This window comes from Maniola jurtina, chromosome 2 (genome assembly GCF_905333055.1).
Source record: "Maniola jurtina chromosome 2, ilManJurt1.1, whole genome shotgun sequence".
Classification (NCBI taxonomy): domain Eukaryota; kingdom Metazoa; phylum Arthropoda; class Insecta; order Lepidoptera; family Nymphalidae; genus Maniola; species Maniola jurtina.
The window spans coordinates 6,045,165-6,062,563 of record NC_060030.1 but is presented as its reverse complement, the minus strand read 5'-3'; the positions used below and the strand labels follow the sequence as shown (position 1 = coordinate 6,062,563).

At 34.5% G+C, this 17,399-nt stretch overlaps 1 protein-coding gene across 2 annotated transcripts in view; it reads right to left on the bottom strand.

The window, feature by feature from the left end:
* LOC123873684 overlaps positions 1 to 17,399 on the bottom strand; it is a 65,645-nt gene that overhangs the window by 44,302 nt on the left and 3,944 nt on the right. For both annotated transcript variants that reach the window (XM_045918666.1, XM_045918674.1), the window contains exon 2: positions 8,290 to 8,484. In XM_045918666.1, the coding sequence (XP_045774622.1) occupies positions 8,290 to 8,403 (114 nt within the window). In that variant the 5' untranslated portion in view covers positions 8,404 to 8,484. The remainder of the gene's footprint in view (positions 1 to 8,289; positions 8,485 to 17,399) is intronic.

The window sequence follows — 17,399 nt, the reverse complement described above, 5'->3', positions numbered from 1 at the left end:
AGTAAGACTAATGATAGTTCTATATTTGATCATTGCAAATTAACGAATGTAACACTGTTTTTAAATTCACAGTATTACCCATACGATTCACTTAATTTGAAATTTGATGAAAATAAATACAGTATATTATACGAAATGTACACTCAATTTCGTCAGTCTTATTATAATCTTCCTGTTGACCCGTTGTTTGATCTGATCACATTTAAAGAAAAGGCACCACTGTTTGTAATTGACTGTTCAAGACAAAACGAGAATTTAAAGACAGGACCTGTAGACGTACGTTTGGAAATTGAAAGTTCGCAAGATATCCCGGATAAAACATCAGCATATTGTCTTATAATAAACGATCGCCTCTTTGAATATAAACCCTTAAGTAATATTGTTCGCAAGTTGTCATGAGTGTCATCATTGATGTACAAGGATTCAAGACGGATTCCAATGAGTTTATAGTAAAAGAAATAGCTATATTGTGTAATAACCATATCCAGACTTATTTAATCAAGCCACCATACCCATTTTATAATTTAACGAAAACGGAAAGAAAACAAGTTTGTTGGATAGAAAAAAACAGAGGAATACATTGGAAAGAAGGTTTTATTTCATACTTAAACTACAAAGATTATGTAAACATGAATAATTATTTAAATAATAAACGTGTTTATGCTAAAGGTGTAGAAAAAGTGCAGTGGATATCGAAAATGTTTGGTTGCGATAGTGTTTATAATTTGGAAGATAAATCTTGCCCTAGCTTATTAAGTTTGTATGAACAATACGAAACGAATAGTGATGTGTTTAGTTGTTTATACCATCCTTCAATATGTGCATTAAAAAACGTGCTTGTTTTAAGAAAATGGTGTCTCGATAATAAAATTTTCTAAAAAAATATATATCTAGTAGTTTTTATTTACTTTCCTTTTGTTAAGGGTTGATTAGTAATATAAGTATGACTAGCAAAGTATAGTCAATATTTTTATTAGTTGTTGATTAATACGACTTTAGTTTATTCATGTACATGGTCTAAGAAAGTCATTCCTTTTCAAAAACTCAAAGTAATCATCATAATTATAAACAAATAAAAATGATATTAAAAGTTAATGATTTAGTTGACGTTGTTATTGTAAAATGGAATTTGTGTGGGCTGCATCATGTACATATATTAAACTATAAGGAATACGATGGTATTCTGATATCAACGATCTCAAAGAAATCCAACATTTATTATCAAGGTCTTAAAGTTTCCGCACGCGTATTAAGAATAAATAATAAGTATGTTGACTTGATACCATCAGCTGATTAATGTGTAACTAAAACCGTCTGATTTTCATAAATAACCTTATAAAGCTGAGTCATTAGGATTTATCTGAAATTGACACATTAAAAGTAATTTGTTGAACGATTTAAAATAAACGATTACTTATATAAATCCAAATAATTCTAAAATGAGATGTCAATAGCGATAAGTAGGCTATCCAAGAATAATATCACCATTGAATCATCTTCGAGGAGTTTGTGACAACCTGATCATTCTCTTGTTACTGATTATATTTAACATCGATCGTGAAATTGGAAGTTGTAGCTCACGTCTATACGATGCGCGGCGCGGTGCAGCTACACCGCTAGACGCGCCGCGCTTTATCTAGAGACGTGAGCTACAACTCCCAATTTTACCCTACTATCACTGGCATGTTACTTACCCATATTATATTTAAATAAGACTTTAATGAATATTGGCATTTAGATTTTAGTACAGTGTAGTAAAGTCGAAAGACATTGAGGTATATATATTACCTATACAATATACATCTATATAAATGAGTAGGTAACAAACATCCAAACTTTCAGTTTTGACGCCACAATGACTGAACCGGTTTAGATGAAATTGGGAACGGAGATAGTTTACACTCTGAATTAACATGATAGGCTAATTGTTATGCCGAAAAGTGAGTTTCCACGGGATCTATAAAAATGCCTATACCTATCCACGCGCATGAAGTCCTCACACCAAACATTACACTCCTGTCCTAAAGATAAGCCTAACAAACACCAAGAAGTTTTCATACTAAACTAGGTGTCGAAGAAAAACTAGTTTACGCCCAAGTAAAAGTCTTTTCTTACTTTTATGACCTGATGAAAGTCGAATCTAATACTCGTTTCCACTAAAAGTCTCTTTTAACGCAACTTTATAGGCTGTCCGCCTAGTGTAATAAGCCCGTTAGTTTTAGTAGGAAAATTAATTAATTTGCAAAAGTCTCGGTTCTTTACATTCCCCGTTACGTGACACTTGACCCTCGTGTCTTGTGTTTCGACAAAGCTTTTGCTGCTTTTCTGAGAATGTGACTAACAATGCTTATCAAGCTTCGAATACCTACAACATACAGTAGGTAACGCTTTTATTTTCTAACCAAACGGAACTGAAATAAACAAAGATTGTACCTACTTTATTTGGATTGTTTTTTACTAATGGCCACGATAAGATGACATTTGGTGCTCTTACATAGGAGTTGTTGAAGTACCTAGATAAAATATTTATTTTAGAAACTATGTAGGTACAGACACTGTGTGCGTACGAGTGCTACATATTGAGCACTAAGTGATTGCCGCGACTTCACCCGCGCGGATATAGATTTTTCCTGAGAGAACTGTTTGATTTTCCGGGATAAAAGTAGTTAATAAAAAAAACTAAATTAAAATCGGTTCATTGGTTTAGGAGCTACGATGCCACAGACAGTTAAACATGACTCGGACATGCCATATACACGTCAAACTTATAACACCCCTCTTTTTGGGTCGGGGGTGTCTTTATTATCAAGAAAGACAATGCGTCATTGGACAGTTTCTTAAATAAATATTTAGGCTAGTAGTTGCATTGAGTACCTTATCGATAAAACAGTAATAGGAAAAATATCCAGCATTCAAACGGTTCCACCCAATGTTCCACCGAATCAACTCTATTAGACTCTGTAAATATACTCCAATTCACCGCTATGTATAAATAATCTACTTCTATATTTCTCGAATAATCTCTGCTCAGTAAGATCATTGAATTGCATTATAATTACAGCGGAACACCATTATAGAAGCTCGAGCCATAACGGTCAGTCGCGCTATGGATCCACATCGCATATTCACGCCGTACGTTGTAGTATCGGTGTTTAATTAGTAAAACACGCGGAAGAATATTATTCATTATATTCATTAGCAGCATCACGGGCACGAGGCAAGCTTCCTGGGTTTTTAGGCACGGACTTGAGCCTGACCGCATCATCGCGTGACGCGAAGCAACGCTTGCGTGCACTTGCATCTCATTTTTTGGATTCCGCACCCGAAGGGTAAAAACGGAGCCCTATTATTCTGTCCGTCTGTCTGTCTGTTAGTGTTCCGCGTGTCACAGGTCCCTAGTGAAATAAGTCTCATATTAAATTTGGTATTTGGTGTAAAACGTTAACTCAAAACCGAATATTGAATAAAAAATTCAATTAAATAATTTTTGGGAAGCTCCCATTTAAATTCTTACCCCAGGATGTGGTATTTCATTGTCTAAAGCTCATTTGAGCAAAGTACGAACATGTATTTTTTTTTTCTTAAAAAATAAAGAAATGTTGTTCTTAAAAAATAAAAAAAATGCCGTCAAAGTTGCCAGTTTTAAGGCTATTTTTAACCCCCGATCCAAAAAGAGGGGTGTTATAAGTTTGACGTGTGTATCTGTGTATCTCTGTATCTGTCTGTGGCATCGTAGCTCCTAAGCGAATGAACCGATTTTAATTTAGTTTTTTTTTGTTTGAAAGGTGGCTTGATCGAGAGTGTTCTTAGCTATAATCCAAGAAAATCGGTTCAGCCGTTTGAAAGTTATCAGCTTTTTTCTCGTTTTCTTATAGAAGTTTTTGTGTCGGGGGTTTTTTAAATTGCGAGTTATTGTGATGGGGTCTATCTCAAAAACTAAACTAGTTAAGAATATAAAATTACGGTAGGTATAAATTACCATATACTGTATTTAAACAATAAATACTGAAAACAATGACTCTTAAAGAAGTTTATAAGCTGTGACCAAAACAAAGGATTTTTTTTTTGGAGTTTTCTTTCACGGTTTGTTGCGATGTCTAGCTTGGTAATGAAATATTCTATACAGCCAAAATACGTTCAAAATACGTTCATAATTACGTACGGAACCCTAAAAGATTGAGGCCCGATTCGCACTTGGTCGGTTTTTACATTACATCACTGCTCTGCTTATTATCTACGTCGCATTAACGTGCACTTGGATTCGCTACGTGATTTTAATTGTTTTGTAACTGTATTGTTTATTAACTACGTAATTAGTATCATCTGTAATATTTAAATACGTACTTATGATTTGCAATCGCCGTACTCGTCATTTATTGTAACGTTGTTTACATTAGCTAACAAGTTAGATAAACACTTAAAAAGCTCTTTCGAACTTAGCTATATTAGCGATAGCTTTTATTTTAAAGTAGCATTTTTAAAGTTTATTAAAAAAATGGTCAAATGCAAGTTGGATACCATAGTAAAAGATATAATACTTTTAATTTTTATTTTGTTCATGGCAGCCATATTGAAATTTTTATTATTTGTTGTTGTAGCAGCAACAGAATACACATTCTGTAATCATTTCAACTCTCTACCTTAATAGGTAGAGATCGGTTCATGAGATACAGCCCACTGACAGAGAGACGGACGGACAGTAGAGGCTTAGTAATCGGGTCCCGTTGGCACACTTCGGGTTCGGAACCCTATATAAATTACAAATAAATTGCACAAAGAATTATCAGTTAGTATAAATCGACCGAGCTGGAATATCTATTTTCATTACCTATATAGGTAAGCACAGATAGAAAAAAGTGCCTGTAGGGCGTAGGGAGTAATTTATTATTAGGTACATAATATTATACTAACGGAACATAACTTCACATCAGCGAACTACTAACTGTTATTATTAGTTGAAATTGTTCACGAATATGTAATAATACCGGTAATAAGGAAATGTTTAGAGTTCTTCTTTTTTTGCATGAGCGTCTTGTTAACAATTATATTATTTTTAATGACTGACTAGAAACTCTTCCACATAAATGTTTTTTTGTAACACATTACTCAAGAGGCAAAAACAGTTAACTTTAAATTGCTTCATTCTTTACTTAAATCAATGAATAATGTTGAGAAATAGGAAAGTAATATCACTCCTGTTTATACTAAAATTCATTGAATAGATTGAGCCTTTACAATAAAAGTCACTCCGACAAACACAATCAATCACATATTTTATTGTAAGATCACATGTCTATGTATATCCGAGGCACTTTTAAACACGCAGCCTGCAAGATCTGGAATGATCTCCCGCCCCCAGCCCGTGTATTAAAATCCGCAATTTCTTTTAAAAAAATTATAAAAAAATATGTTTTAGAAAAACAAAAAGCGCTGGGTTAAGGTTCATTCCAAATCTTCCAGGCACTGCACTATACTTATACCTGCTACCTACACCGTTTCCCATCATGCTAAGCTGCCTCTTTGTTCCATGAAGTCTACAGTAAAGATTTAAAAAAAAAATTTAAAAAAATCGTATTCCTTGCTGAAGACATGTCGACCCTACTCATATTTATATTTGTATAATATCTATATATGTATGTATATACAATACATTATAAAATTTATATATACTTAATATCTTTTCTACCCTACTAATTCTTCTTTTTTTTTTTAGTTGCTTTTTATTTCTGTTATTTAATCTAATATGTAGATGCACTGTTTCGTTGTCAGGTCGTGACACCAGGGCTCTGCCTGAAAATCAGCGCTGCAGTAGTCAAATACTGCAGCATCTTGCTGAGGCAAAGCCCTTTTAGCTCACAGACACAATAATAGTTTTTTAGCATTCTCTAGTTTTAAGTTTAATTAATATTTAAGTTTAAATGTATCTTAATTGTTATTCTTGTTTTTTTTTGTGATTGAGCTAAATAAACTTTTATTTTTTTATTTATTTATGATCAATGTTTCATAATGATTATGATCGTTTAGATCTTGTATACTAGAGTCTAGACTGATTTATTAGTATACGTATCAAAGATATTAAAGTAATTTAACTAGTAGTTACAAAGATACTATGGATGCATGAGTTGAGAGCCATCGGGGTCTAAGTTTCTTTAAAAAAATCTAATGTAGGCGTATAAAGGTATAAAATATAACATAAGTAGATAGGTACGTATTATCCAGCACTTTCTAGGTCTTAAGATCGTAGTCTTTACTTGTTCAAACACTAGGTACATAATATTACGAGGCCAATCTAGCGGTAAAACTTCTTCATATATCAAATGATGATGTAGATCACTGACGCATGAAAATTTTGCTTTTTCTTAGGTTATTACTGAACATTATGAAATAAGTCTTATTCATTTCCTGAGTTATGGTAATTTAACAAAACACAATGTTAATAATTTAAACTTTTTTGTAACACAACTTTATCTTACGACAAATATATAAACTTTCTGTCTAAAAACACTTAATACAGTTAAAATAAATATTATTCTTGAGTTCTGGGCTTAATCTTAAAATATTATGTAAATAAAAAAAAAGGGTAATTGGTCTCCTATTTCAGAAGATACATTATAGCAACAGATACTTATAGAATCGTTAATTAAAAATGTCTCTACCAATGTACCTACTCTACTAAGAAAACTTTGATTCCCTTTCGAAATAAAAGAATTGCAGTGCGTACCTTTATTCAGTTTACGATCATTGTTGGATACCGTTCTTCTAACGGGATCGTCCCAACGGTCCTAAGGTTGACTACGAAATCTATTTGAAACATCTCAATTATTATGAAAGCATTGAACCAGGTTTTGGTTGGTAAGACAAGTTTCTATTTTCTGCTTAGTATTTAAGAGAACCATTTCCGTAAATACCTAATGGACTAGCCCAAGGGTTATTGCGGCGCTTGCTTTTGAGACTCTGGACTCATGATCATCGGGTACGAAAAATTTTATCAATACCGTTTCTCAGAAATTATATTGTTTCAAGGTGACCCAAGAGCTGGCAATTATAGCCACATAGCCTAAGCGTGGCAATTCAGCGTCTAGGGCATGCCAAGACCGAGGCGTATGAAAATCCCTACCAGAGACCTATTTCCAGTAGTGGACGTCAATTGGTTCATATTGATGGTTGTGATGATGAGGTTCTACGGAGGATGTAGTTTTTTACATATGTACATATGTAATTTATTACTTTTTCTATATTTTTTTTGAAGAATATTAGCCATTTTAATCATGACTATCATTCCCCCTTCCCCTCCAACTAAGCGTAAAGCTTGTGCTAGGAGTGGGTTACGACAATATTGCAACGGTTGCGGGGTTTGAACTTTGAACCGCCAACCTTTAAGATTTCAGTCCGCTCCTATAACTGTTGAGCTATTGAGGCTTTTTTGTATTGAATATGCTTTAATATTTGAAGTAAATATTAGGTACATAAGGAAAATTCTCCGAATACCATCGCTTTCCGTCTTGCCTCTAAAATATCGGAAAATGCGTTTATTATAAATAGATATGTAGAGAATTCATCTTGTAGGGAAAGGCATTCAGCTTTCTGAGAAATGATGATTAAATTATCGTAAGGGTGAATCGCCGATAGAGTAGGTAGGTACCTGTAAATTTTATGTAAGTTTAATGATTAATTAATGATATATTAATGATACTTTAAAATACCTGGTACTTTTATCGACAAGTATCAGAGCAAGCATTTTCATTACAAATCTGTGGTCTGACTCTTCCGCTATCGTAGACAATTCAATAACTTTAAATAAATAAGTATAATAAGTAAAGATTCTCTCACGTACCTGATCTTATTGTGCAAAATCATCAGTTCATCGAACTTTTAAGTTGACCACGTAATAAACAGAGTGATTTGCAAATATTCAAAACCGTATTAAAACAGTGCGGATGAACATCTTATTTCGAAAATTACCTATACGATGAACAAGATGCTGATTTACGTTTAAAGAATTTTCGCAATTTGTAATCAAAATTTCTATTTAGTAAAACATTTTGCAAACTTTTATTGTTGCACTGTCCTTGCCAAGTTTATTAGTTCTCAACTGTTGAAAAATAACTTATGGCAATAACTCATTAAAAATAACGTCATCCTCCATGTCATTCATGACATGACGTTGCGTCGCGTCGGGTGTTACTTAGGTATATGGGTAGATATGTTTTTCTGGATATATAAGAATATATTATATGAATGAAGTCCTGGTGAAGCAAGAAGTCAAAAGAACAAAATGTATAGGCTTACTTGTGGTCGAAGAGTCGTGTGCCTGGAGTAGTAGTCATGATGGTAGAAACTGTTAGGAGAAAGCGGGGGCCGGTACTTCTTATGGCCGTAGCCCAAAGTGTCCATCGTATGCATTTTGAATACACTAGTCCATCACTTCACTCCCTAGCTTTAACGACATAATATGGATACTAGTTCGTCACATGGTATTTTTATCTGAAACAAGAAAAAGAACAGTTAAGAACATATTTTATGAGGTCTTCTTCTTCTCTTTCCTTCTCTTATAACTCAAAATTAATTTAGTAGGACAATACATTCTTATTAGAAAGTGCAATGAATATATATAAAATATAAAATTATTAATTTACAAACCCATACTAATCTATACCTACTCACATCATAAATGCAAAAATTTGTCTGTCTGTCTATCAGCTTTTCACGACCCATCCCAATTTTGATGATATTTTATAAGGAAAATAACTTGGCATCTCGGATACAGATATGGGCCACTTATCATCTAGGAACTTTAAAGAGTTCCTATGGTAATAAAAAAATCTAAATCTACGTGGATAAAGCTGCGGCGATCTAGTCACACTAATATTATAAAGGAGAAAGTTTGTATGTGTGTGAGTGTGTGTGTGTCTGTATGTTTGTTACTCTTTCACGCAAAAACTACTGGACGGATTGGGCTGAAATTTAGAATAGAGATAGATTATACCCTGGATTAGCACATAGGCTACTGTTTATCCCGGAAAATCAAAGAGTTCCCACGGGAATTTTAAAAAACCTACATCCACGCGAACGAAGTCGCGGGTATCAGCTAGTTTCATATAAAACCAGAAAAATTAAAATAACTTACAAGTTCATATAAATTATAGCATGCATTGCAACAGCTAGCGAGTAATTTCCAGTTTACCCCTATTTGTGGGCAAGGGCCCATGCCTTGCATTGTTAATATTATGAACGGAGGACGTGTGGTGCATCGGGAAAATATTATTATTTTCTGCTTATACCTACTTTATGAGTACCTAAAACCTGCAGTGGCGTGCAGTTTATAGCGGCATAAAAGCACTGCTTACCCAAGCTAAAATAGCTTCGTGCTCAATTTTCGTGATTTTTCCTCAAGATATCCAGTTAATCTAACTAAGAAATGCTTACCTAGCTTGCTAAGCGCTTTTATAATTAGTCTAAATCGAAGGATAACTATATACCAATACAAATACTAGCTTCAAATCCTGTACACGCCACTGCCTAAAGAGAAGGCATGCAATAAAATCTTTCGTAGCCAACAATACGACCTGCTGCATTATGATTTTCGTCCGTTTTCTAAAGGAACTTGATCTAACGGAGCTGATTTTAGTCCTGTAAATTAGCTAAGAGAAAGTTTTACGTCAGTAAAATAGCTTCATTTTTTGTTAACCTAAGCTAATTAAATTCAATTTTTTTTGTAAAATTAATGATACGACTTCTAACGGGTCTCGTCTACGGCGTTACACCCAATACAAGTTCATCCGGTTGTCCCCCTATTTATTTCATTTACATAAATAAGTAACAATCGAAGCTTGGTAACCGGTTTCGGTTTGATCGGTCGTGCACCCCGCGCTAATAAATAAAATACGAGTAACAAGGACGCTTTTACAAGTGGATAACTGTACTTAACAGCTTCGATGTAACTTAGTAGTTATACGTTGGTGCTGCTTAATTGGGAATGGGTTTTTAATCAACAATTGAAATACGAGACTGGTATGGGTTCGTAAAACTGCTGCGTCATCATTTGCAAGTAAGATGGTACCTGCGAATTGCGTTACGTACTAACATTGGATTGGTACTTAAGTACAAAATTAATGTAGTTACCTAATTCAATTTATAGGGTTCCGTACCTCAAAAGCAAAAACGGAACCCTTATAGGATCAGTAGTTAGTAGTCTGTCTGTCTGTCTGTCTGTCCATCAGTCCGTCCGTCCATCCGTCCGTCCGTCCGTCGTGTCTGTCAAAAAATCTATAGGGTACTTCCCGTACGTACTTCAAAGTAAGATAACTATACTAAGTGGGGTATCATATGAAAGGGTATACCTGTATATTCTAAAACAGATTTATTTTTATTTTTATGCATAATAGTTTTTGATTTATCGTGCAAAATGACGGAAAAATTACCCGAGTACGGAATCCCGGTGCGCGAGTCTGACTCACACTTGGCTGATTTTTTCCATTAATGCCGATAGCAATTCAATGAATATTTTTTCGACAGATCTTTGTCGACCAAGTCTCTCTATGAAATAAAGCTAAAAATTGATGTAGGTACGTACGAATTAATTGTTGATTGCTATCAGGAAGGCACGCTTTTGTTATTGGATCATAAAAATATCTATCAGCCTTTGTTGACTACCTACTAATTTATAGTCAAAACTAGCTGATGCCCACGACTTCGTCCGCGTAGGTTTTCAAAACGTACACACACACACGCACACTCACACATATAAAAATATGATATTATTGTGTTAAATAAGTATCTCAAAAATAAAGTACCTATTTATTCCCTATCCAGTAGAAAAAATCTGGCCTTGTTGGAGAGAAAACCTCTGGACTCAGTTTTCTAGGTCCAACGATTTGGGCTGGGCGTTGAGTCAGTCCGTTATACCTAAGTAGTAGATTTAGAGTTAGGAATTTTCTTTTTATAAATATTTATTTAGATGGAGTGTCTTTCGGAGGAGTCTCTATAAATCATTACCCGTTCTTTCAATGTGTCAGTGTGTTTGTTTCTTAGTTTGGTTTGTCCTTAATTCAAGCCGCAACGGAACAAACGGATCGACGTGATTTTATAATCTTCGAGTGAATCTACCTATATGTACACTGGTTCGGGATGCACATAATCCGATGGCAGGGCACTCCGACATGACCAGCGAGAGTTCAGGAGATCGCGAAAAAAAAAACACGTGGACTCATCATACTATTTCCATATCACAAACTTCTGCGGAAAAAATCAAGCAATGAATTTTCGCATTTCGGACTTAACCTAAGAGTTTTCTTAATAGAAACTAATCCCACTAGACTTAAACACGATTAACTAGTTCGTGTATATCGGAGTATCCGACCTTATGGTACTACAAGTGACAATGGCACGAAATTCTAACTTCAAAACATAACGCCCTTATAGTTGAATGATTATAGCGGGTAGTTTACATCGTTAGCACGTATAGTTACTCAAGCAGACGGAACCTTGCTCTGGGCAATGAGTTAGCAACTAAGGTACTGGGTCTTGATTCACGCACCGTGAGAATAATCGCTGATTGTCTATCAGACCTTCGCGACGTGGTACAGAGGATCTGTGTAGTGTATGTTTACCTACTGCTACATTAATTAATACGTCAGCAGAGACAACATAGCGGGTACAAAAATCAGCTCGATCTCACGCTAATTGCGAAGTTTAGAATTTCTAAGCAGCTTTCAATCGAAGCTTTTGCAAGCGTCTGTCGTTCGATTTCTGCTTAGAAACTTAGGCGCTAATTATGCAGAGAAAATCTCAAATTATTAAGTTTAAGTAACCCTATTAAAGCACATTTGGCTACATTGAAATAATAATAATCAGTGTTGGTAAACAAGGAACATAGGTAGAGTTCAACAATTTCAGGGCCATTTAGATGTCGAAGCTCGTACAATGTCAATGTCACTTGAGTATCTTTTCCACTTGATGATTTTTATCTGCTTCTTAGTTATAATACCACAGATAATACCTATTATGTTTATTATTTTAGAATGGTGTTGTTAGTGACCCGATCAAGATCATGATTGAACTGGTTTTAGTCTTTCTTTATCACAGAGAAAGATTTACCTTCTTTTGAGAAAGATTTTCTCAAACATTTGGTGAATTGAAATAAGCATGTTTTAAAATAAACCTTGCCCATTCTTTAACTTTATTCATTCATTCGACCATTCATCGTTTTCATTATTTTTCCATAATATTTGCATACATCGAGTAAGTAGGTCAGGTCTGGTATATGCGGCTTTAGTGTTGATCCGTGGCGTATAAATAATTCTATGTAGGTGAAGTAACGCGAATTCTTGCGGAATTCGGACCACTACGGTGCTTGAAGCATGTGGAAGCATTAGTAATGGAGTAAAAGTAAATAATATAGTCGTATAAAAATTTGCATGTTAATAGACTTATTGTGTGAAGAAAAATAATAAAGAAAGCTCTTGGGCATGATTCATGGCCTCTAAATCCAAATTGTCTCACAAGACTAAAACTAGTAACAAAACATTTATTTTACTATAGTGTTTGTATATTCATTTTGTTAACTCCCGAACCAAAAAGAGGGGTGTTATAAGTTTGACGTGTGTATCTGTGTATCTATGTATCGGTCTGTGGCATCGTAACTCCTAAACTAATGAACCGATTTTAATTTAGTGTTTTTTGTTTGAAAGGTGGCTTGATCGAAAGAGTGCTTAGCTATAATTCTAGAAAATCGGTTCAGCCGTATGAAAGTTATTAGCTCTTTTCTAGTTACTATAACCTTCACTTGTCGGGGGTTTTATAATTTTTTAATTTACACTTGTTAAATAATATGTATGACGGTTAGAATATCCTCATATAAAAACTAACAAGCGTCTAAGTCGTAAGGCATAATAAAGCATGTACCTATATATCAAAGAACGGCACGGGCAGATACCGTGAAGCATAACACATAAATATAATCGTCAAGTAATCTATGCCAACAAGAGGAACTTACAAGAGGAACTTTGGCCACTTACATTCAGCACAAAAACCACTGAACATACTTCATAGAGATTCTCTAATCACTACTAATTGTTACTCTATAATAGATTTAGAATATATTTTGGGAGTGCTTAGTAAAGCACAAACTTGAAATATTAGACGAAATTTGAACTAAGTAGGTAGAAACCATTGCCTTGATTTTAATATCGATTAAATTACGAAATTTCTTACCCCTAAAATCAAAGTGAAGGTTCCCCAATAGTGTTTCTCTAAATGGCACTTAATGTTTAAAAAGTTTAAGGGCGTCTGGCAAGGGGGTGGCCACTTGCCACCAAAATAAGGTGACGTAAGGTTTTTTACACTTTTTTACCTGTTATCTCCCATAGCCACCGTGATCCTTCGTAGTCGCTGATCGTTTCTCCCTGTGTTGGGGATAATACGCATAAAAATTTCAGCTTCTATTAAATAACTGGCACGCGGTGGATTTTAGTCCATATGCAGGATAGAAGATGTTCATACTAATAAATAATATCCGCAAAATTCTGCTTCCTTTCACGGTCCATCCATTTAACCGATTTTGACGGTATAGCGAGTTTTCATCCCCGGGAAGAACAAAGGTTACTTTTGGTCCCGGAAAATCAAAGAACTCCGATGGGATTTAAAAAAAAAACTTAAATCCACACGGAGGAAGTTGCGGGCATCATTATCGAGACGGGAACATCATCCTAGAGACTGGAACATAGACTACTTTTATACCAGAGAATCAAAGATTTTCCACAGGACTTCCCACGCGGACGAAGACGCAGGCATTATTTAGTATATTAGAAAAGCATGTCTGCCTATTTGCAAGTTGTAACTTCAAAACCGAACCGATCATAATGAACAATAACAGACACAACTGGTGTCCTATCTACCTTGAATTCTGGAGACCGAATCAAATGTAACTGTTTAAACAAAATATCACACAGAACTTACGAGGGACTGTTAGCACCTATTTCATACTTATAAAAATTTATGTGCTTTTTAGTGGTTATTAAGTAGGTTTTATTATGACTTATCATATTATTATCAGAATAGGTATCAGAAATATTTCCTAATTCCTCGGTCACGAATTGATACTGATTATCACGAAGTCTTCTGGGTCCTCACGGTGTGGTGGCTCAAGACCCATTGACCTTGGCAGTGACGTCACGGCTGCAATAATTCTAGCCTGCAGGTTGTTATGTCAATTACCTAGTGATGTAACTACACGCTATTTACTGCGTGCTTTAGGAACACGAGCGTTTTTATCATAAAACAATGTTTAAAACAATCTACCAACAATAATATACGAACAAAAGGCGATGTTTTAATTTTTTTAACTACCTTAGATTCTAGACATACATAAGTTCATGTGTCTAGGTATATACTTATACATAAGTTAGTTAAAAAATACTTAGTTATTTTTGTTCAAAATACAATATTAATATTGATAATGATATCATATTATGAAATAATGGTAAACATTGTAGCTCTAACTAAAGCACCTAGATGGAATTCATAATACATTTATTGTGCTTAGTTTTGGAATTTACCTAGCATTGTTAGATTTGAGATATGTAAAAAATGTGAGAAATATAAATTCAAATTTCAGTTTCCTTTAAATTTAAAAATATAAATTATTTTTAGGATTATAATTAGTATGACGAGTTAATTGTGTGATTGAATAGTTATCATTGTGTTGGTATCCTTTTTTGTGAAGATTTGATTATATCAACTCGCATGCCACTTATTTATAGATCGACTAACTGACCCGCCCCGACTTCGCTCGGGTGGAATTTTTAAAAATCGGTGAAGAGGTGGAATTTCAAAAGCTATCTACTTTAAAATTTTGAAATAGTAGGTACGTACTAGGTACTAGACCTAGTATATACTATTTCAAAATTTCCTATATGCTTTCGTGCTATGGATGTGTACCTATATACCTACCTTCATGTGAAGAAACCATCTAACAACCATACACAACCAATCATTACAGCAATGACATGACAGATTGCTCGCGAGTCCCAGTAACTGTACATTATGATCCATCCATTCAATAAGGTACTCATGACGTAGGAGAAAAAGTAAAGATTATAAATTACCTATCGCTTGTAAACTGTAGTGATGGTACATTGACATTAACATTGAATAGAGTTGTGATACGACGTAACATTACTTGAACTTCGCTTTTCCCAAAAGGCGGAAATGTGATTGAGGCAGTTCAACTTAATTGGCTCTTTACGGGGCCATAACTCATGTTTGGGAAGAAGCTATGACAACCATTGATTTATTGGATCGGCTGTGTTATAGTTAACCTAAGTTTAGTGAAGATTAATGAAAAATAAAATAGATAAATAAATCTTAACATCACACGAGTAATTTATAAACTGGACAGGATAACCACCTGTTTCGGAAGTCAATATGTTTGCTTTTTGTATAATTTATAATCCAAAAATAAATCCATAAATAAACTATTCATAAAACTTACTGACCTCAGTTCTAAGTTTTTTCGGAAACGTAAATTAAGATCGACATAATTTTAGCGCTTTAAATCTTGACATTTGGAGTTTTCATTCATTCGCTATAACAATCAATTTAATCAAGTTTTTATAACTTGGTAGGTATAGATAGATAGTACAAATTAAATCATATTAGTTATGTTTAAACCACTCGCGTAAGGGATTAATTTTACAAGCGTAGCGTTACACGGAATCTACCTACTTACTATAATATTATAAAATATCATGGGGAATCTATCTAGTAACATTACTGACTTCCTGGCTGGATCGACTTGATGTCCCTTGGATCCATGTAGCAATTAAACACAAAGCATTTGCTTTAACGGTGAAGGAAAACATCGTGAAGAAACCTGCATGCCTCCATAAAGATGTGTGAAGTCTGCCAATCCGTACTTGGCCAGCATGGTGAACACCATTCTCATTCTGAGAGGAGATTTGTACTCAGTAGTGGGCCGGCGATGGGTTAATGATGATACCTAATAAATTAATTCGTACCTACTTACGTATTTTACGCTTTATAATGTGGGAATAAAATAAAAATACCTAAGTATAACAAGGACAAAACGGATATTGATCTCCATTTAGAAGCGCTCACGGTAAACCAGGGACATTTAATCACTGTCATTAATGTAGCGCGTCTAATGTTAAAACATGTATTACAAATCAATAAACGGATAATGTATAATATCGATTATATCAACATTGGTTTGTTATTGTTTGTTGAGACCTTTGGCTGAGTTGAAATTTGCATATTTAGTTTAGAATTTAGAACTGTGCCTTGGAGCAATGTGGGGAACAATATTTTCTTTACAAGTTTGGAACATAAAGTCAACGTTCTTTATGAGCGCGAACTCGCCAACAAACTGCAGTACAGTTTGGCGATATGTAAATTATAAGTAATTTGTGTTATTGCATTATAATTAACTAGCTGATGCCCGCAGCTTCGCCCGCGTGGATTGGTCAGATCCCCTGCAGCATCAGGATTGAGGAGTTGGACTCCAAATTTTTTATGAAACAATGTCGCAAAGTTCCTCTATCGATTAAAAAAGAAATGACGCAAATCGGTTCAGAAATCTCGGAGATTTCGGTGTACATAGGTAGAAAAACACAACTCCCTTTTTGAAAGTCGGTTAAAAAAGTAGCCTATGTTACTCCCTGATAAATTCTCTACTTGTCTGTGAAAATCCCGTCAAAATCGGTTCAGCCGTTCCCAAGATTAGCCTTTTCAAACAGACAGACAGACAGACAGACAGACAAAAATTTTAAAAACGTGTGATTCGGTGTTGGTATCGTTCAAATAACCATATGAGCTTAATGTGAGGTAGTTATTTCGAAATTACAGACAGACACTCCAATTTTATTTATTAGTATAGATAAATTAAAAATCTAGGTACTCATGAAAACAAAACCAATGAGTTATATTTCAGAGTGTCCCAATTTCACGTCCAACCTCTAATATAAATAACGCTCAATGGCCCACCATAATTATCTATTGTCATCCAATCCACACGTGTCTGCACAACATTTAAAGTAGCCTAGCCTACCGAAAAACAACACAAGAACGAGGTAAACTTATAAAAAGCTTTTAATATCACGTTAGAGTGATGAAAAACGTTACATAAAATATTCCATGAAACATCTTTGTGTGAAACAAAATGCAAATGAAAAAAATTGGTTCATTTGGCATTGCAAAAACGAACGAAAAAAGCTCAAGAATTTCTCTCGCCAAGGTTGGCGATAAAGTGAGCCGACGGTGAGACGCTGGTTACTTATTCTCTTTCAATATTGGATGAGACATTTGAATGGAACCAGTTGATTAAACATTAAATTAACCCTTTTTACAAATATGTGCGTCAGAGATTAGATTGCGCACTAAGT